This window comes from Harpegnathos saltator, unplaced genomic scaffold (genome assembly GCF_003227715.2).
Source record: "Harpegnathos saltator strain DR-91 unplaced genomic scaffold, Hsal_v8.6 scaffold119, whole genome shotgun sequence".
Classification (NCBI taxonomy): domain Eukaryota; kingdom Metazoa; phylum Arthropoda; class Insecta; order Hymenoptera; family Formicidae; genus Harpegnathos; species Harpegnathos saltator.
This window is the reverse complement of record NW_020229894.1, coordinates 1,818,670-1,838,990: the sequence shown is the minus strand read 5'-3', so window position 1 is coordinate 1,838,990 and position 20,321 is coordinate 1,818,670. Positions and strand designations below refer to the sequence as shown.

Genomic DNA, 20,321 nt, shown 5'->3' with positions numbered 1-20,321 from the left:
AGCAACTCTCGCATTCGGTGTGTAACTATATACGGCGATGTCGTCTAACAAACTTGTGTGAACAGGACCACCTAATAAATTAATGTATCCCGATAAAAACTTTTTAGTACGGCGTGTTCCTCCTCCTTTATGCACTTATAAAAATGAAAACACTCTAGTTTTGCGGATAACTGAAATAAAGGGTCCCTTACGCTATCAAAGGTCAATATGTGTGTGTGTGTGTGTGTGTGTGTGTGTGTGTGTATGTATGTGTGTTTTCCGTGTCGTAAGTATCTCTTGCTGGTAGGAGGATGAATCCGGAGGCTAGAGGAAAACTCGCGTTGCAGGATATACGAATAAACAATTCGGACTCGCAGAGCCCGAACTACGAATTCGGCATGTTTTTGCTCTCGTTCAAGTAGTTCTTTACGAACTCGGTCACAATGTCCGTCACCGGTATCTCCGGCAGCGCTCCGAGCGGTCCGGGATGCGTGCTCCTGTGGCGCACCAGGGTGGCCCTCCGCGAATATTTCATCCCGCACACGTCGCACACGTACAACGGCGTGTTCATGTGCGTCAGTATGTGCTGCACCTGCACGCGCCGTTCCTCGAACGCCTTCCGGCAAACCGGGCAAACGTGCGGCTTGATCCTGCCGTGGCTGACCACGTGGCTTTTGAGGTCGCGCTTGTTGAGAAAGGACTCGCCGCAGGTGGTGCACACGTAAGTCTCCGGGTTCGTCGGCTGACCCGTGTTGTCGTGCCGACGCATGTGCGCCTCGAGGGAGGCAGCGGTGGCGACCCGTCGCTTGCAGATCCCACACTGGTAGCCGGACTTGAGGTGCACCAGTCTGGTATGCGTCTTCAGGGCGCTCACGCTCTTGTAGATGCGCCTGCAGATGGTGCACGCCACGGAGACGCTGCAGTGGTGTTTGTACATGTGCCTCTGTATGCCGATCTTCGAACGGTACTCCTTGTTGCAGATGCTGCAGTTGTTGTGCGTCGGGTCGAGGTGCCGCGCGGAGAAGTGCTCCGTCATGTCCGGCACGCTCCAGGTGACGGTGTAACAGAGTTGGCAGGAGTACTTGGCCTCGCCGTGATTCAGTACCATGTGAATCTCCAGCTTGTCGATGGCGACGAAGCGCTCGCCGCATATCCTACACGTGTTCCTGTGCAGCTGCGCGTGCTTCCTCAGGCTGCCCTTCGTGCGGCACAGGAACGAGCAGATGTCGCAGGCGTAATGCACGCGCACGGACTTGTTCATCGCCCTCTTGTTCTCCTTGCTGCCGGCTAGGTTGGCCGTCACGCCGGCGTTCGCCGACATCCTCGCCAGGAACGCGTGCGACATGTGCGAGCTCTCGATCTTGATGTCGTTGATCTGCAGCAACTGGGTGAACCTAAAAAACACAACAAATTCCTCGTCATTGTCGTGCTCGGGGATGCGAGAGAGATGCCTTGTTTCTTCCATATTTCTTTCTCCAACAATGTATGTGCTTTGTTGCTCGAAAAAACAGAGAAACAGACTTCAATTACAGCTGACGTTTGCGGAGGATGTAAGAATGTTCAACGTTTTGCAAGTTTCCAAGATTACACAGGAATTGTATACCAGTGGTCCTTTTAACGTCTCATTGTTAAAACGCGGTCTCGCGTTTGTTCTGATATTTCAGCATTATATACGCGCATCTTCGTTACAAACACGGTATGAGTAAAAAAAGACGCCGATACTATTAGTAATTGAAGACGAGCATTTGCAGCAGAAAGAACGGTTGTGCGGTCAGGGATACTACCTACATCATCAAGTCGCAATTGTCCACATCAGAAAACACCCGTCGCTCTAAATCGTAGGCCCCCGTTATCTTGTGCTAATACAGAAATAAGCCTTCGTGCTGTGTGTTACGTGTGAAAAGGCGCGCACTTACATATTCTAACAAGGAATATCTCAAAACGTCAATCTCATCTCCAACCTGTAAGAGAGCCGTTTCTCGCAGCGCGAGCAACGCTCGCAGCTGATCGCGCGGGACAGCCGCCAGATTCTGACAGACCGTCGCGCTTCAAACGCTGTCAATGCGTGACACACGTGATAACACAAACGTAAACAAGCGCGTGCACTCTCGACGCGTGTCTCTCATCATCTTAGGAAAGTGTACAAGTTCCATCCTTCGTAAAGTAAAATCAGTCTCTTAGAAACATGATGAAACAGAATCAAATTACAGTCGTAGAAACATAATTTGCATGACATCGTTTATTGATTCGTTACAGAATTCTCTCTCGGTACACATTTACAACACACACACACACACACACACACACACACACAAATACACATATGCATATATATCCCTCTCGCAACGAATGGCGGAGTCCTCCGCGTGCAAAAGTTTAAGGACTTTGAGTCACGTCCCTCGCCTTACTCCTTGTTGTCATTGTCATCACACTCTCCTTCTGCAAGTAAGTTTCTATAACGTCATTCACGGACTTGGCGGGCAACGGTGGTAACGGGCCAGGGTGCTTCTTCCGATGGGTGATCAGACCCGGCTTCTGGGTGAAGCTCTTACCGCAGACATCGCAGACATACGCCCGGACGCCGGTATGCGTGAGCAGATGCTGCTTGTATGTGCTCTGATTCTTGAAGGTCTTGTCGCAGGCCGTGCAGCCGTAGGGCCTGACGCATGTGTGATTCCTCATATGCACCTTCAGCGAGTCCTTGTTGCTGAAGGACTTGTTGCATTTCTGACAGATGAGTTGCTCAGGATCGTGCAGCTTCCAATGATGCTTCAAGGCCTCGCGGGACGTCAACATCTTCTTGCAAATGTTGCAGGAGAATTTGCGGTCGCCGTGCGCGTAGTTCATGTGCCTCTTCAACACGTACTCGTTCCGGGAGGTCTTACCGCACACCTTACACACCGCCACGTTCCTGTCCACGTGGATACTCCATATGTGCACGTACAGGTCATTCCTCATCTTGAAACACTTGCCGCAATCGTCGCACTCATACTTGCGGCCCTCCGTGTGCTTCCTCACCTGGTGATGCTGCAGCGACAGTTTGTGCTTGTAAACGGCGTCGCAGTGTTCGCAGCGGTACGACCGCTGCTGCTTCTCCGACGTGTGCACCTGCTTTATGTGCTGCTGCAGCTCACGCTTCAGTGGGAACCGCTCGTCGCAGTGTTTGCAGGAGTAAAGCAGATTCCTTGCGTGGCTCTTCAGCTGCGATGAATTCAACAGGTCGCACGTCCGTGCGTCCTCGTTTGCGGATTTGCTCTCGAGCGTCTGCCGAAACGTTTTCGGGCAGTTGTCTGTGCGCAGGTGGCTCTTCGATATCGAGTTTCTCGTACAACGCTGCCCCACGTTGCACTGGACAAGATCCAAAGCCATCACGTATTCTTCATATGTGATCTTTAAAGGATCCATGTCGCTTGTGTACCTGAAAATTTGAGGAGCGGCATTAACCATCAGGCATTTCGCGAGACCGCTCGGTGTGACAAATATACTTATCTCGTATTACAATTCTACAAAACGTTGCATGACATTTGGATCACCTTTGAAGGTAGATTATGTCCAAGGGATCTCGTCAAGCGTCCGCTTTGACGGCGAGAGAGACCCTGCTCTTAAAAGTATATCGATACATGCTAGAGTCAAACTGGAGTAAAAAATCAACTCTGCCCCAAAGGTAATTCATAGAGATCCGTGCTGTTGAAAATATTTATTTAAAACGGAAATCTGTGTCGTGTGTGTGTGTGTGTGTGTATGAGTGTGTGTATGTGTGTGTGTGCGTGCTCGTGTGTGCTGCAAACGCATTCGCCTTAGAAAAAATAATTCTGTGCCGCATGATCTATTCCTCTTTTTTTTCCCCCTTATGTGAAGAGTTACTCGGTATGTTATTATTTCTAAATTGTGATATAAACGGTATATATTTTTCAGAAAACGTGTACGATGCATGGAGAAATCGATGCGTAACCTTGATCATGGCATTACATGACGCAACGACACAACGAAATTTCACGTTGACGAATTTTATCTCTTGGAATCTTTTGAAGACCTGATCGACGAGTGTGGAGATGGTGGTGATCGTGATCGGGGAAGTTAAAAATTGCATTTCTCCATGCAGACCGACAGTGACTCTGAATAGAAAATTGCTTACTATACAATAAAACGAGGCACTAACTATATCTGGAGGCACTAGCTGTATATATAGCTGTATATATAGAGCAATTATATGATACATCTTTCTTTGCCTTCGTATTGTCAATATTTTTACTAAGCAAAGAAATATCGTTAGCGCGCGTCAGTATTTTGCTTAAAAGTGCTCAGTTACTTGGAAAAATTTCTCCCGACGAAAAGTGCCGAAGCTCAATTAGACATATGAGAAAAAACGAGCGATCTCGACCATTGCATCTTTAAACGAAGCGAACGATTATCTCCGTACAACATCCGAGAGAACCGCGTTCCCCTTCGCCGTTGAAAAGAATTTCTCTCACGAGAGGAACACTTTTGCAGCACGAAGATGCTTTCGCGCGATTCAACAACAATCTTCGATTTTTTTCCGATACTGATAATAATGATCGACGCGTCGAACGGGCATCGAGCAAACAACGGATAAGAAAGCTCCCTTTTCCTTGCTTCGTCATAAAAAACGTCATTTACAACAGTTCAATGTGCACTATCCTATACATCTTATTACTCGATTGTTACTTTATTAAATTTTCCATACAAATCAATTGTCGACGGTTTACCACTCTCCAATGCTTCTGGTTCTCGAAATCGTCTCTTTTCGTTTCTTTAATACAAGTACATGTGTTCCATCGTGTACTCTATCGTATATTATATATATATATATATATGTATTTATATGTGTGTGTATGTGTGTATATATATATATATAATCATAAATATATATACATACATATATGTTTATATATGTATATACATACATATATATATATATATATACACACATATGTATATACCATATATGTGTATGTATGCGTGTATATATATATACACACACACACACATTCTGCGAGAACAATATGCCTCGTGTCAAGCTAACTCTCAATAACGCCTTGAAAGTGTTAAATAGAATACGTTCACTATGTCAATTCACGTCGTTCAAACTCCTCGGCGACTCGTGTGCAGTTGCTTCCTCATTTCTCGCTTTTTCTTTCTTTCTCTCTTTTTCTCTCGGTGAACATTGAACATAATTTCGCGTGTGATTGGTGACAATTTCCTGGGACAGGAAATCGGGGAAAGGCAAGGCAATAGTTATTACTTCATTCGCGGGTTCAACAAGTGCCGGTTTGTAACTCGCAGGGATGGTTGACCCCAACGAAATAAAAAACATTCCAATTGTGGTTTTGGTCACTGACACCGTGCAAAAAATCTGGAGTTCATGCTGTCGCAGACTTTGGTTGAAGGAGTAGCGAGGGCTCCGAGCGCACACGTGCGCTCGGAGCCCCTGCTCGACGATCACTGCAGTCGCGGAACACTCTTCACGCCTCTTCGACCTCGTCGACTTTCTCCTCGCACACGCGCGCATTAATCTCCTGCACGTAGCCCTCCGTGAACTCTTTCACGATATCCGCGATCGGCATGACAGGCAAAGGCGGATGCGGTCCCGGGTGAGTTTTACGGTGACAGATCAAGCCCGGCTTTTGCGTGAAAGCTTTGCCGCAGATGTCGCAGACGAACGGTCTTTTGCCGGTGTGGATCAGCAGGTGTTGACGCAATTGCGACCGTCGAGCGAATGGTTTGCTGCAGATCAGGCAGATATGAGGCTTGCAGCCGGTGTGCACGACCATGTGCCGCTTAAAGGAGTCTTTCTTGGTGAAGGTCTTGCCGCACTCGGCGCACACGATCTTGTCGCGCTGCTCGTGCTGCGTCAACAGATGCTGGTCGAGATTCTCCTGCGTCACCATGCGCCTCTTGCAGATGTGGCACTCGTACTTGGGCTTGAAATGCGCCCACTTTTGGTGGACGTACAAGGAGCCGCTGTTCATACAAAGCTTGCCACAGACATCACACTTGACCGGCTTCTCCTTGTGGTGGAACCGTATGTGATTGGTGAGGTCGCCCTTGACCTTGAATTTCTTCGAGCAGAAATTGCAATGGTGCTCGTAGCGATCGGTATGTTTCCTGATGAAGTGCGATTGCAGAGAATGTTTGGATCTACACACGAAGCCGCAGGCTACACATGGGAACGTATCCGCAGTGGTCGTTCGCTTCCTCGACCATGTCTCATGCTTCCTTTCGAGGTGCGTAGCGAACAGGCTCTTCTTCAGGGTTCTGTAATCACACACTGCGCATATGTAAGCACCGTCCTCCTTGATGCACACCTTCTTCTTGTGCGTCCATGCTACGTGCTTCCTGAAGGAGATGTCGGAGTCGAACATCTCAGAGCACACCCGGCATTTGAAGGTGCCACTGGAGCTCTGAGACGTTTTCTCGGATACCTTCGCGATTTTATAGTTTGACGCGGTTTTATCGTCTTCGACGTATGTTATCTCATCCTCGAGGTACTCTACGTCCGCCACCTCCGCCATCTCGTATTCATATATACCCTCCGTCTGATATTGGTCGGTATCCTTCGTCACCACCACCTCTTGCTGCTGCTGCTGCTGCTGCTGTTGCTGTTGCTCCAGCACGGCCTCCTCCGTAGATACGAGTTTTTCAAGCGTCACTACGCTACCCTGCACTTTTACCTGATACACATCCCCGAAATTCGACTTGTCCACCTCGTTGATACCGTTGAGCGTAATGGATTTCACATTCTCATCGCGCTCGTCGACGCTCCCATTGAAGATGTCGTCATCGTTGTACGTTTTCTCCTCCATCGAGTCGTAGTAAACCTCGTCCTTAAACATCAGTTCTTCTTTTATACTGAGGTTGGCGTTTTCTTCCTCCAGTTCGCTCCGCACCTCTATTTCCTCCGCTTCCTCGTCGGGCAAGGGCATGTCCTCCTCCTCGGGCACGAATGCGTAATACGGCTTGCCGTCGAACTCCAGTATCTGCCATTTCTTCATTACCACCGATTCTTTGTCGAAGATGAAGATACCACGGGGATTGCAGCTGTCTTGATCATACCTGAAACATCAAGAGGCAGATCGGTTATTGCTGGGAACTCGAATGATGCTGGCTGTAAATCGCTTCCATCTCGGGCGATTTACCGTCGCGTTGTCGTCGTTTGTTACGATATGAAATGTTTTACTTAACGTACCGTGTATATGTATGTATGTATTTAGAGCTACAGATCAAATCAGTCAGGGTACTCACAAGTGAAAAGCTAAAACTACCTTTCTCGCAAATCAGCATCGCAGTCCGTTGCATTAGCCGCATTAGCTACGAAACTGCCATCATAAAACAGGGAGAAATCGTAAGTAAAAGAAAAAAAAATGTCCTTTTCATCAAATGAAGTGCCACTTCATATGTACGCTTAATATATACATAATCGATGGTGTATTTATTATACAACAATCTTACAAACATATCAATCTTATCGTATATAACTATCATATCTCTAAATAATTTCTAATTATTTCTCGGAGCAATGAAAAGTACGTGGGAATGAAAAAAAAAATGAAAAAAAAAAAAAAAAAAAAAAAAAGAACAGCGAGGAATTTCAAGTGATATTTACGACATAAATAACGATGAAACATAAAGCATGAAATATGGCTCGCACAATATTTCCTTCATAGACTCATCGTTCAATTCAATTCTGTGAAGTTAAAGCGCTTAATTCTTAAGTATTAAGATTGATGGTCGCGTGGACTTTACGACGTAAGATTTTAATATCATTATCATCACAAATTTTGCATATTTGCAATTGCTCTTATCCAAATGCTTCAGATATATGCATATATGCACATACACACATTTGTGCAGTTTTCATTTTAGCAGACAGTTTCAATCACATATTGATATTCCAAGTAACGAGAACCCAGATATTACAGACGTGAGAGACGCAGCATTTATGGAATCACGTCGAGGATGACGAGTTTCCTCTTTTCTCCAAAATTCATGTAAAATATATCGCGTCGAATACGCATGTACGAACAATACACGTGTCAACAAGGCGAAGTAGGAGAAACATCCTATCTCGTGTGCGTGATACCGCAAGAGCATTCCTGATAAGGTCTTATGCCAACGTATCTTTGACTCTGCCTAAGATTGCATAGTTTGAACGTATTTCCCTGCAGCTACGGCTCAAGATGCCAATTCCATTCGATATTTCTAGAATTGCGCGAGCGTCATATCGTAAACTAGCACTCCGCACTTCGCATCAGTTCCCCAGTTTCCGAGGACTGGCCAATCGTTGGAATGCCATCAACGCCATCAACGTAATCGCAAACTCGACGAAATTACCATTCTCGTCAATAGCTTCGCCGAGTTGAACAGAACCGAGTTCAATGAAATAGAAAGCAAAAGGAAGATAAGAGGAAGGTAAGAGGAAGGCACGGAGGAAGAAAGAGCGTTCTCGAAACATAAGGCATACGGTCGTCGAAATATAAGGCACATCGTCGTCGTTAGCGTCGTCCAAGCGCACTTTCATTTCTTGATAAACTCCTTGAGGATGTGATCGATATGTATCACCGGCAACGGCGGCAGAGTGCCCGAGTGGATTTTTCGGTGACAGATGAGACCGGCCTTCTGTGCGAAGGACTTGCCGCAGACGTCGCACGCGTAGATCCGCTCGCCGGTGTGCAGCAGCAGGTGCTGGCTGAGACTGCTGTGTCGGGCGAAAGATCGGCTGCAGACGCTGCAGTTGTACGGCTTATCGCCGGTGTGGATCCTCATGTGCTTGCGTAGGTCGTAGTTCTCGAAGAAGGTCTTGCCGCACTCTTCACACACGGACTTCTCCTTCTTCTCATGCTGCGTCAGCATGTGCTGATCGAGGTTCTCCTGCGTGACTAGTCGCCGATGGCACACCGGGCACTCGTACTTGGCCTTGTAATGCGCATGCTTCTGGTGAGTGTACAAACTGTGGCTGTTGCGACAGGTCTTGCCGCAAACGTCGCATATCACCGGCGACTCTCGGTGGTTCAGTCGAGTGTGCGTGGTGAGGTCGCCCTTGATCTTGAACTCCTTGCCGCAGTGCTCGCACGAGTAGCTGTAGTGCTGAGTATGTTTGCGCACAAAGTGCGACCTCAGGGTTTCCTTGCGGGCGCATACCACACCGCAAACGATGCATGTGAGCTCTCGCTTGTTGCTTGCGCTGGTCAAAGTAGTGCTGACGGAGTTGCTGGTGGTAGTAGCGGTGGTAGTGGTAGTAACAGTGGTGATGGTGGAGTTGTCGACGGTAGTGGTGCTTCTGGACGTTTGCTCGTGCTTCTCCGCCAAGTGTGCGATCATCGTGGACCTTTTGTTGCAGCGAAAGCCGCAGGCCATGCACGAGAGTGCCTCCTGATTGCGCGGCACCGCGTCGGTCAATGTGGAGTTCACCTTGGCACTCGGCTCACGACACAGACCGATTTGCGTTCTCGTGTGCGTGAGCTGATGTCGCTTCAGCGAGTACTTGCTCTTGAACTGCTTGGGGCAGGTGTCGCAGACGAGCGAGTCGTATTTGAGAATTTTTACGGGGAATCTCCTCCTTCTCCGTTTAGTGTTTGATGATTTCTTCGAAGTCTCACGCGTCGTCACGTCGTCCGCGGTGGTCGACCTAAAACAGCACGAGGGAGCATCTTTATTACAGTTCTGCGATTGAGGAGCTTACGTGTATCTTGGGGTACTTACATTCGAATCTAAAATTTGCGAAGGCATTGGTATGAGAAGAATGTTATGATCGTTTTCACCCGTCCGCACAGGACGTAAAAATAGGTATTGTCAGTGCGGAATATATTAGGACGTAGAATTAATTATGAAACATAATTTATTTCACACATATACACACGCACATACGAAGAGAAAGAGAATAAAAAGGAGAAGAAAAGAAAGGAGGGAGAGAAAAAATTGAGTATACGATGAAACATGACGCATTCGAGACAATTTAACTGCTGGCGTCAATTCTTAATAACAAAGACTGCCAGCGTGTAACGTTACAAGAAAAACTTTTCCTTCGCAATACTCGAGATTGACCTCGAAATGTTGATGAAGATTTGAAGACTCTTTTAGTAAATAAAGATATTCCAGAGAATATCTTTATTTTATTAAAAATCCGCAAGATTCGATCTTTTCGATAATTTTGTATGTATATATATATATATATGTAAAGATTTTTAATTCTTAACAATTAGTCATAAATTATTCATTTGTACAATACAATTATTTATAATACAATTTTTGGTAATGAGATTGCAGACATAATTTGTTATATTTCTTATTAAAAAGAGACTAAAACGCGCTTTCCGTAGGTACATCCAAGGCAACGATCGACTTTCCTGAAATAGAAATAAGAGAAAAGTATTAGAAAAGTTGATCTTCGTGATTAAATCGATCTCACTTACGTCGTTCTGAGGCAGCAGAAATGCGACAGCATGATTCTTCATGTAATATTCATTCACATAGAACATTCGAAAAACAGGAAACTTCTATCACAGAAAGCACTCCTGAAACAACTTCGATACCATGTTTTGTTAGGTTATAAATTTTAGTCAGACATGTAGTATTTGTATGCAATTTTTAATTTATTTATACTATTCCTGTGTCATAAGATCATAAGATAGACTTATTAAGATAGACTCATAAGATAGACTTATCAAGGATATTTTGAAAATTTTTATTCTGATTCATGCCAACCGGTAAGTTCCTCGAAAGAAAAAAAAAAGAAAAATCGACATTTATTTAGATGTAAATAAATCGGTCTCAACATAAAAATTGATATCTTCTTTTTTTATTAAAATACAATCTACTACTTATCACACCAAGCGATATATGAGATGTATATGTAAACTTATCCTGTGGGTGTGTCTGGATATACATATGTATATAAACCATGAAATCGAATAAAACGTAAATTTGCAAATTTAATGATTCATCTCATAATCTCATATATATTTGCGTTGTTGCGCACAGTATTCCGTGTTGTTTATGCAAAATGAATATAATAGCAATAATAATATATACATTAATATTGCATTAATATGCATATGTATGCTTGTGTATATATATTATGTATATACGCATACACATATATATATATTGTATATATTATATTATTATATACGTATATATTATTACATTATTTTATTTTCTCGTATTTGTTTTCAAATTTACGGAATTTACGTAGAATGAAATATGGAACAACTGGCCTTGCTATGAATTAATGAAGTGAACCAGACACCTTTCTAATTTCTCATATTAACATAACACACCGTCGTCTCACTTGGTCTCTTCACTTGGTCCTCATTTATTTTTCATGAATTCCTTAATGATGTGCTCGATGTGCACCACCGGCAAGGGCGGGTGTACGCCCGGGTGCGACTTACGATGACAAATCAGTCCAGGCTTCTGCGTGAAGGCCTTTCCGCAGATATCACAAACATATGGCCGTTTGCCCGTGTGGATGAGTAAATGTTGCCTATAGGCTGTCCTGCGTGCGAAGGCTTTTTTGCATATATGGCATTGATGCGGCCGGACGCCGGTGTGCGTCATCATGTGCTGCTTGAGCCGATGATTCTCTGAGAACGACTTGCCGCACTCCTCGCAGACGAAGCTTTCCTTGTATTTGTGTTGCGTCAGCACGTGTTGCTCGAGGTTCGCCTGCGTAACCATGCGTCGCTTGCAGATCTTGCATTCAAATTTGGGCTTAAAGTGCGCCCACTTTTGGTGCACATAGAGCGAATTGCTGTTGGAGCAGCTTTTGCCGCACACGTCGCACACTATCGGGCCTTCCTTGTGTTTAAAACGCACGTGCAGCCTCATGTCGCTCTTTACCTTGAATTTCTTGTTGCAGAACTCGCAGTTGTACTTGTATTCGGCCGCGTGTTTGCGCTCCATGTGCTCCTTCATCCGACGTCGGTTCCGAAAATTAAAGCCACACGCACCGCACGCGTATTTCTCCGAGTCGATGTATTTCATGAACACATCCTTGTCCACGGATATCGTTTCCGAATGCTTCTTTTTGATGTGCGACTGATAGGTAAGCTTGTTGTTGGTCTCATACTTGCACAAGTCGCAGCGATACGTCGTGGGAGACTGCTGCCGCTGCTGTTCTTCTTGTTGCCGCTTCTCCTCCTCTTTCTTCTTATTTTCCTTCTCAATTATCATCAACTTGCGTTCATCTACATTCTGCTCCTTCCTGTGCTTAAGGTCCACGTGTAATTTGAATGCGACTAAACTGCGACAGACTTTTAAGCACAACTTGCATTTGTATGACGCTTGGTGCATCATTTCTCGATGTTGCTTCAACATCTTCATCACTGGAAAACAGATGTTGCAGTCGTCGCAGTTGTAGACCTTGTCATCGTCGTCGTCGTCGTCGTCGTCGTCGTCGTCGTCGTCAACCTCATTTCCTTCAACGATTAAATATTCGCTCTTTATCACTGACGTTTCGGTAGTTTCACGTTTTATCTTCAAACTGTAGACATTACCCAACTCGTCCGAGTACGTCACGTTATCGTCCGACGCGATTACAAAAGTCTCCTCTGCGTCTTCCACGTTGATTACCGGCACATTGGAAACGGACTGCTTGGGATTGCTTTGCCTCGCGATCTTTGGTGCTTGGCTCGTCGGAACAAAAGCATAATAGAGGCATCCCTCCAAATCAACTATTTGCCACGGCAGCATAGGTATAGATTCTTTGCCGTACAGAAAATATCCGTGCCCGTTGGCGACCCTGAAAATCATACAGCACAGTTAGTTGGAAATCGAGCGAAGTTTTCACGTCTCTCTCTACTTTGGCTATTTTGATTCTTTTTATACAAGCATATAGACGTTCGATACTTGACATAGTGAGATTGAGGGATTGCTTTTCATTTTTGCTTTGATGCAAATGGATTCAGGAGCGTATTCTACGTGTAAAATATAACGAGAGCATTTCAGATTTTGATATAATCATTTATACATTATCCTGTAATAATCTTCTCAAGTCACAAGAGTCGCAAGCAACGTTGCGATGACAGACACACAGTTGCATTTTCCGCACCAACAAATAGGCAACTCGTGTAGTAACATATGGAACTTCTTAATGCATATTCGGTGAACACTTAAGTCATACACACACACACACACACACACACACACACACACACACACACACACACACACACACACACGCACGCACGCACGCACGCACGCACGCACGCACACACACACACACACACACACACTCTCTCTCTCTCTCTCTCTCTCTCTCTCTCTCTCTCTCTCTCTCTCTCTCTCTCTCTCTCTACTTCTCACTCGCTTACACAGCTGATCACATATACAATTATAATCACATATATGTATAAAAAAAATAGTTAAGCTTGGGATACAGAGACGGTATGCTTTAGGAAAATATGCACCGTACAATATTAGGATCTAAGAATCACCCTCTCTTACGATTATACTCACTGTATTACGATCGAATGCTCACTACGATTTTATACACACATCTGGGACACGAAAGCTTCCTCATAGAAAAAGAAAACGTAAGAAACAAATAAGTTAACGAAAGATCGCCGAGTGTAGTTGAGATTGCAGCTGTGAGCACGATGCAACATTAAAATCCCTCCGTTCTCGGGACGTTCGAATATTAACAATTTTATATGATCAATCATCGTTGTGCAGTGAATACACCAGCGATCGACAATTCATAACTATAAACGCAGCAACGAAGCTACATGTGCAACTGAGCATGCGTATATCTTTAATATACTTTGTGAAAAAACGCATGTCTTCACTGAACTGCGATGCGAAAAGGTACACGTCAAGGACTCATCTGCACTCTCGTATGGCAATCAGAAGTTCCTCCGCGAGCGACATTTCTCAATAGTTTTGCACGGCAGATCATCGACATACACACATGCGCGCGTACAACAGATTTCAAAACGGTTTGGATGCAATCCGGCAGCAGACGTTCGACGAGAGAGAGAACTTAACTTCGCTGATATTTGCCAAATACGACTTCTCTTATCGCACCATTAGCTGCGCTCTAAATTGCATCCAAGCAAGAGGTTTCGGTAAATATATAGAAAAGGAATATACCTCACCGACTTTTTTCATTTTGAAATATGTTATAAAGGATGAAATTCTGAGTGACTTTTCCTGATACAATTATACGGGGGTCGCTTATAGTTTCTGAAATATTTGACTTTAAAGTTTTATAATTGTACGTTGAAGTATATTTGAAGCAGAGGTAAATATATAGAAAGGGGTACACCTCACCGGTTTTTTTCATTTTGAAATATATCATAAAGAATGAAATTCTGAGTGACTTCCTGATACAACTATACGGAGGTCGCTTATAGTTCCCGAGATATTTCCCAGCAAGCACATGTGTTATATAACAGTTATATTGTTGAGTAGGAAGTTACAACCAACATGCACGTTACATGTAATATTGTGTTTGCTGGGTTGATTTTAAAGTTTTGGAATTTTGATTATCCTGGAATTAAATTCCAGATATCATAAACTGACGTTATTTACAGTACAATCCAAACAGTTAATCCAAACATAGTGTATACATAGAAATATAGAAAACAATACATATAAGCGAGAGAGGGGCTCAGAGTTTCATCCTTTATAACATACTTCAAACTGAAAAAAATCGGTGAGGTGTACCCTCTTCTATATATTTACCGAGGTTTCAACTGTTTTGCAATTCGCTACACATCATAACTATCGTACCACCAGATAAGAAGTCCACGGACAATAGGATCGCTCGTTATCGCGCGGCAGGAAAGTCTCAGTTACATAAACACATTTATCCACATGGGCCGGGATGATCACGAACGAGTCACCCCGTTGGACTGTGCGGCTGGTTCTTCGCTCCATCAGCCTGTCAGGCGTTCATTACGTCATTCAAGATATGATCGATGAGTACACGTGGCAGCGGCGGATGTGAGCCTGGATGCGACTTCCTGTGACTGATGAGGCCCGGCTTCTGCGTAAAGGCTTTGCCGCAGATGTCACAGACGTACGGCCTGATGCCGGTGTGGATGAGTAGGTGCTGCTTGAGCGCGGTTCTGCGCGCAAACGACTTGCTGCAAACGGTGCAGTTGTATGGTTTGTCGCCGGTGTGGATCCTCATGTGTACCTTGAGCCTACTGTTCCGCGAGAAGGTCTTGCCGCATTCTTCGCATACCACGTTTTCCCGGCGCTCGTGCTGCCTGAGCATGTGCTCGTTGAGGTTCTCTTGGCTGACCATCCGCCTTTTGCACACTTGACACTCATACTTCGCCTTGTAATGCGCGAACTTCTGGTGCACGTACAAGGAGTTACTGTTGAGGCATGTTTTGCCGCAGACGTCGCAGATGACCGGTTGTTCCCGATGGCTAAAGCGAATGTGGTTGGTGAGGTCGCCCTTGACTTTGAACTTCTTGCCGCAGGTTTCACAGGAGAACTTGAAGTCGTCCGAGTGTTTACGCGCCACGTGCACCTTCAGCTCGTATTTGTTCTTGTTCTTGTAGTCGCACTGGCTGCAGTAGAACAGCTCGGGCTGCTGCTGCGCGTCGCTGCCGACGCCACCGCTGCATGAGCCGCGTGGCTCTTTATGCTTGCGCTTGATGTGAGAGTACAACGAGGACTTTTTGATGGTCTTGAAGTTGCACTCGTTGCACGCGAACACCTCGTTCTCGATCTTGTGCCGGCGTTTGTGCGAGTACAGTGTGCTCTTCTTCGAACACGTGAAGTCGCAGAGGTCGCAGTGCACTTCAACACTCTTCTTCGCCGCCGTGCCGGTGGACGCTTCGCCGCAATCTTCTGCGCCGCCTTCCTCTTTGATCATCGCTTCGGAATCTTCCTGCGAGCTCGTCAACGTGGCCACCTTTTCGGTCACCTTGCAGCTCTGGGAGCTAACAACTTGTGCACCAGACTTCTTCAGTGACAGGTGATTGCACCTGGTCGTTCTCCTTCTCGTGCTTTTACTCGTGCTCGGGTCATTCTTAGATTGTTTGTGACTGCGGGCCAAGTGAGACGCCAGAGTGGTGCTTCTCTTGCACTCAAAATTGCACAGGTTGCAGCCAAATTTCGTCGTGTTCTCGCTCCGATGCTTCAGCATATGTTTGTTGAGATTTTCTTGATTCGAGCATTCATAGCTGCAAATCGCACAGACGAGCTGCTGTTGCTTTGTCGTCTTCGCATCTGCCGTCGCCTCATGTTTTTTCTTCATGTGCGCCACCAAAGTCGTCGATCGGTTGCAGCTGAAGTCGCAATCCGTGCACATGTACTTCGCACGCTCCGAACGTTTGCGCACCACCTTCGAAGGTCCATTTGGTCTACGAGGTTGTAGTTGGGAGTTGTGCTTTAACTTCGAGCATTTGCCGCGAAACCACAGTTGCAAGCTGTGCGTAATCTTGTGACGCTTCAGCATAGAGCGCATGGGAAACTTTATGGCGCACTTGTTGCAAGCGTAACCGTCGACAACCACCTTGTGCGAATGCATCAACGTACCCATGCTACGGTTGACGTTGCAGTTGTCGCTCTTCTGAGCGTCCGAGGAGTTCTCTGACTCTTCGATCTTAATGCAGGTCAAAGCTGGTGCGCCAAGTACGCTGATATCTTGATCGGCTTTAACGACGTTGTCTAACGCCGGTATTAACGAGTAGTGTAGTTCACCGCAAGCGTCAGCGTGCTGCCATAGTCGCATCGGTATTGAGTCTTTCCCGACGATAAAGCAACCGGAAGCATCCGTCTGCAGAACCTTCTTGCTGCAATTTTGTGTTCTAAAACATAAATCAGAATATGTCGGTTAGTCGTGACGACGTCTCGGAGGCGTTTGGACGTTCCAAACACTACTTACTCGGGATTTAAAGGTCGTTTCTACGAGAAAATTTGGCTACAATTATGTCTCGAGGAGCTATCGCGATCTGAAGATCACGAGTCTATTAGTATCCCTCTGACGTAAGTCAGGGTTGTTTACTGAGAATGCGTCCTGCGAGTTTAGAGCTTTATTCAGCACAGTGTGATATCAGGATTGGCGCAAGCGATCCGAATACATACTTACGCTACGTCAGGAAAATTGTGGTGCTTAGTGTAAATGTAAAAGATCCCAGCGTCAATTAGAAATAACTTAATATACGTACATCGCTTTACAAGTTTAAAATCGCTTAATCGTAAATATACATTTACATAATTCAAGTTTTAATTTAATTTTTATTCTATTTCTTGTCGTTTCGCTCGCCATTTATTTCCGCGCGATATCGAGACTGGTGTACATTCGTCGATTATAAATTAAACCCATCGGAAAATTTAAAATCACAATGATATGATTTTGAATTTCCAAGAATCTCCTCAAGGTGAATGTCTTGCCATAATTCTTGCAATCGTAGATCCGTCTTGCTGTCACACGAGATTCTACTGCGTCAGAAGTCTTTCGTTGAAACGGGACTTGCACTCATTTAGATTCGTTACTTTTCTGTATCCGTACACGTGTCCCATAAGGTCGTATACACCGGAATGGAACCTGGAATCCTATTCCACCTTAAGTCTTCGACTTCTGATCTGCATCTGATATAATGTAACTTCGAGCGGCTCTTTGCTATGATGGTCGCACTTGTTGCAACAACGAATTAGAATCCACATCTTTTATCTCCTCTCTTCGAAGTCTCTGTCTTTGTATCTGTAACATTTCTGCGTTCCAACTCTATCTTGACAATATTGACTCTTTCCCAAGAGTGATCTTACACGAAAGCGCACACGCATCTCTGATCGGGAACAGATCTCCTAAAACATGAATTATAGACGTCAATATATAAAAATTACCACATCATGGGTCATGTCCAGACAAATACATAGATACATGATTCTTCAATCGTGCAGTCGCTAAATGAGGAGACAGTAACAACACATTTTATTAACTCTCAGGAGAAAGAGGCGCTGAAAAATAAATACAGATTATTAAACAGCACATACAGAGGTAATTATTATGTTTTTATATCTCTCGTTCATTAATATATATTTCACATTCTTTTTACATTTAATGTCTCGCGTATGTATTTGTCGATACACAGCCACATTCGCTCCATACAGAGACAATCACAAGAAAATTAAAAATCATGCCACGCATGACAAATAATAAAGAATAAATTGTCATGTTTCATGACATAGAAGAAAGAAAAAAATCACTCTTACACACCAAGTGCGTTGCTCTCGTAAGAATCTTTCCATCAGGGTGTACTCGCTAGATTATTTGCACTTCCAATTTTGTAAACATAAAAGACAGGTATCTATTGTGTCTTTCCACTGTTGTGCGTAATAGACGCGATAATATTCTTGATCGACACGGGCGGCGGGGCGTCTGTGACGTCCGGATGTTTCTTCTTCCAATGAACGGACAAGGCGGGACGCTGCGTGAAGCTCTGGCCGCATATCGTGCAAATGTACGGACGCACCTCCGAGTGCGTGAGGAGGTGGACCTTGCGGCCGGTTGGGTTCGCGAAGCCCTTGCCACAGATATGGCAGAGGTACGGCTTCTCGCCCGAGTGCGTTTTGATGTGCTTCTTCAGGGAGGACTTGCGCGTCAGCTCCAGGCCGCACTCCTCGCACATGTACCTCTGCTCGTGCTGCTGCACGTGGCTGTCAAGGTTTTTCTGCGTCTGCAGCTTCTTCTTGCATACCGGGCACTGGAACTTCGCATCCTTCACCCGGTGCTTGTAGTTCTTGTGGAAGTAGAGGGACATCTTGTTGGCCAACGCGCTGCCGCACACGTCGCAGATGCACGGGTCGCCCTCGTGCGTGATCAGGTGCTTGGTGTAGTCAGCCTTGATGCGGAATTTCCGGTCGCATTTGTCGCACGAGAAATGGAAGTCATCGGTGTGCTTGCGAGTGAAGTGCACCTGCAAAGCATACTGGTGCGTTATCACTTCGCCGGTAATCACGACTCATATATTAAAGATGTCATGTAAATAGTCGAAATTATTCTCTTTATCGCGCTGTTGACTTACAATGTATCGCGGGACACTATATAATATAGCGGTGAACTGTAACATATGTCCTCGAGCTAGTCGGGAGGCACTGAATAATTCGATGTGTAAGCAACACGGTACAGTGTAGATTAATTGCTGTAGTCAACGAATTCCGAGCCGTGTGGCCCACATATGCTGAACTTTTCATTTAGATTATTCGATATTTGGACTCCAAAATGGAACATGAGACATACTTATGATCATTATAAGACACACGTTATTAGAAAATAAATTTTGGAAAAAATTAAACACATGATACGCAATAAAAGATATAATTATAGAGCCTCAGAAAAATAAAATCTAGCTCTTGGTACGACTACGAGGACAACCGGTGGTCCAAGCACGAAATTATTCATATAAAACCTTACATGGTACACTTGTAATATTAAAATTCCGGCAGGAAACATGTTGACAGCGGAATTTTACACTCAAACGCTCACCTGTAGGTAAGAGCAGTGTATTGTGGAGAAATCGCAATACTGGCAGCTGTACAACGGCGCTTCTCCGTGGACCTTCATCTTGTGCCTATTCATGTTGATCTTGTGTTTGAACTTCTTCTTGCAAATATCGCATTGAAAGGGATAATGGCTACTGTGCTTCAGCATGTGCTTCCTATACTTCGTTCCCCGCGTGCCGAAGGTAATCTTGCAAATGTCGCAGAATATCTTCTCCTTCTTCTTCACCTGCGAAGCTGCGCGAGAGGTGACGACGACTCTCGCGCTATTCCGTCGCGATGTAGCAGCCGCGGAAAAGTTAACTTTCCTCGTGGATGATGATTCTTCAACATGTTCAACTTGTTCCACCTCCGACGAAGTTACATCGTTCCACGTCAAAGCGTTGCAAAGAATTTCCTTCATTATAGTGTCATTGTCTGTCGATGACCACCTAAACAATCGAAACGTCATTATCTAGTCACATCAATTCATATTGTTAAGGACAAATATACATATACATACATATATATATCTCGTTATGAATATTTGGTATTAAAAATGCACGGAAACTTACGTAAGTTTAACATTCATCTGTCGCTTTACACCTCGTTCTATGCATCGGCACTTTTTTAATATATCGCGTGTTAGATTGTTTACTTGCACTTCCTTTGTAAATATATGAAAATATTCCGTAGTATGAAAATATATCGTTAGAAAAATAATGTTAGCACATTTTTATATATCGGAAATTTCGCTTTAATATATCTTAAGTATATTAATCATCACTAATTTGAGCTTTAAAATGTATCAAATACATTTGTATCAAAACGTGTTAAATTTCAACCTGTAAAAAACAACAATATTAAAACATAACGTTAAG

General features: G+C 44.7%; 3 protein-coding genes across 10 annotated transcripts in view; all 3 read right to left on the bottom strand.

Annotated features, from left to right (window-relative positions):
* Positions 1–20,321, bottom strand: part of LOC105181216 (zinc finger protein 2-like) — a 64,992-nt gene that overhangs the window by 9,384 nt on the left and 35,287 nt on the right. Inside the window, exons 5-6 of one of the 8 annotated variants that reach the window (XM_025304621.1) lie at positions 5,440–7,053; positions 4,957–5,405 (exon numbers count right to left, since the gene is read on the bottom strand). The exons of 1 other annotated variant lie outside the window; for it this stretch is intronic. In XM_025304621.1, coding sequence (XP_025160406.1) covers positions 5,463–7,053 — 1,591 coding nt within the window. In that variant the 3' untranslated portion in view covers positions 4,957–5,405; positions 5,440–5,462. Of the gene's footprint in view, positions 1–4,956; positions 7,054–7,581; positions 9,626–11,142; positions 12,740–14,548; positions 16,767–20,321 lie in introns of those variants that run through there. 6 more of the 8 variants (XM_025304634.1, XM_025304616.1, XM_025304664.1 and 3 more) reach the window with 6 other exon arrangements.
* On the bottom strand, positions 321–1,787 carry LOC105181202 (zinc finger protein 778-like). Its single transcript, XM_011137824.3, has 2 exons — positions 1,768–1,787; positions 321–1,373 (listed from the first exon to the last, which is right to left on the bottom strand). Exons 1-2 carry the CDS (start codon positions 1,770–1,772, stop codon positions 365–367), a joined length of 1,014 nt encoding a protein of 337 aa, XP_011136126.1. The 5' UTR covers positions 1,773–1,787; the 3' UTR covers positions 321–364.
* LOC105181204 (zinc finger protein OZF) lies at positions 17,776–20,138 on the bottom strand. Its single transcript, XM_011137827.3, has 3 exons — positions 20,016–20,138; positions 19,448–19,892; positions 17,776–18,878 (listed from the first exon to the last, which is right to left on the bottom strand). Exons 1-3 carry the CDS (start codon positions 20,030–20,032, stop codon positions 18,270–18,272), a joined length of 1,071 nt encoding a protein of 356 aa, XP_011136129.1. The 5' UTR covers positions 20,033–20,138; the 3' UTR covers positions 17,776–18,269.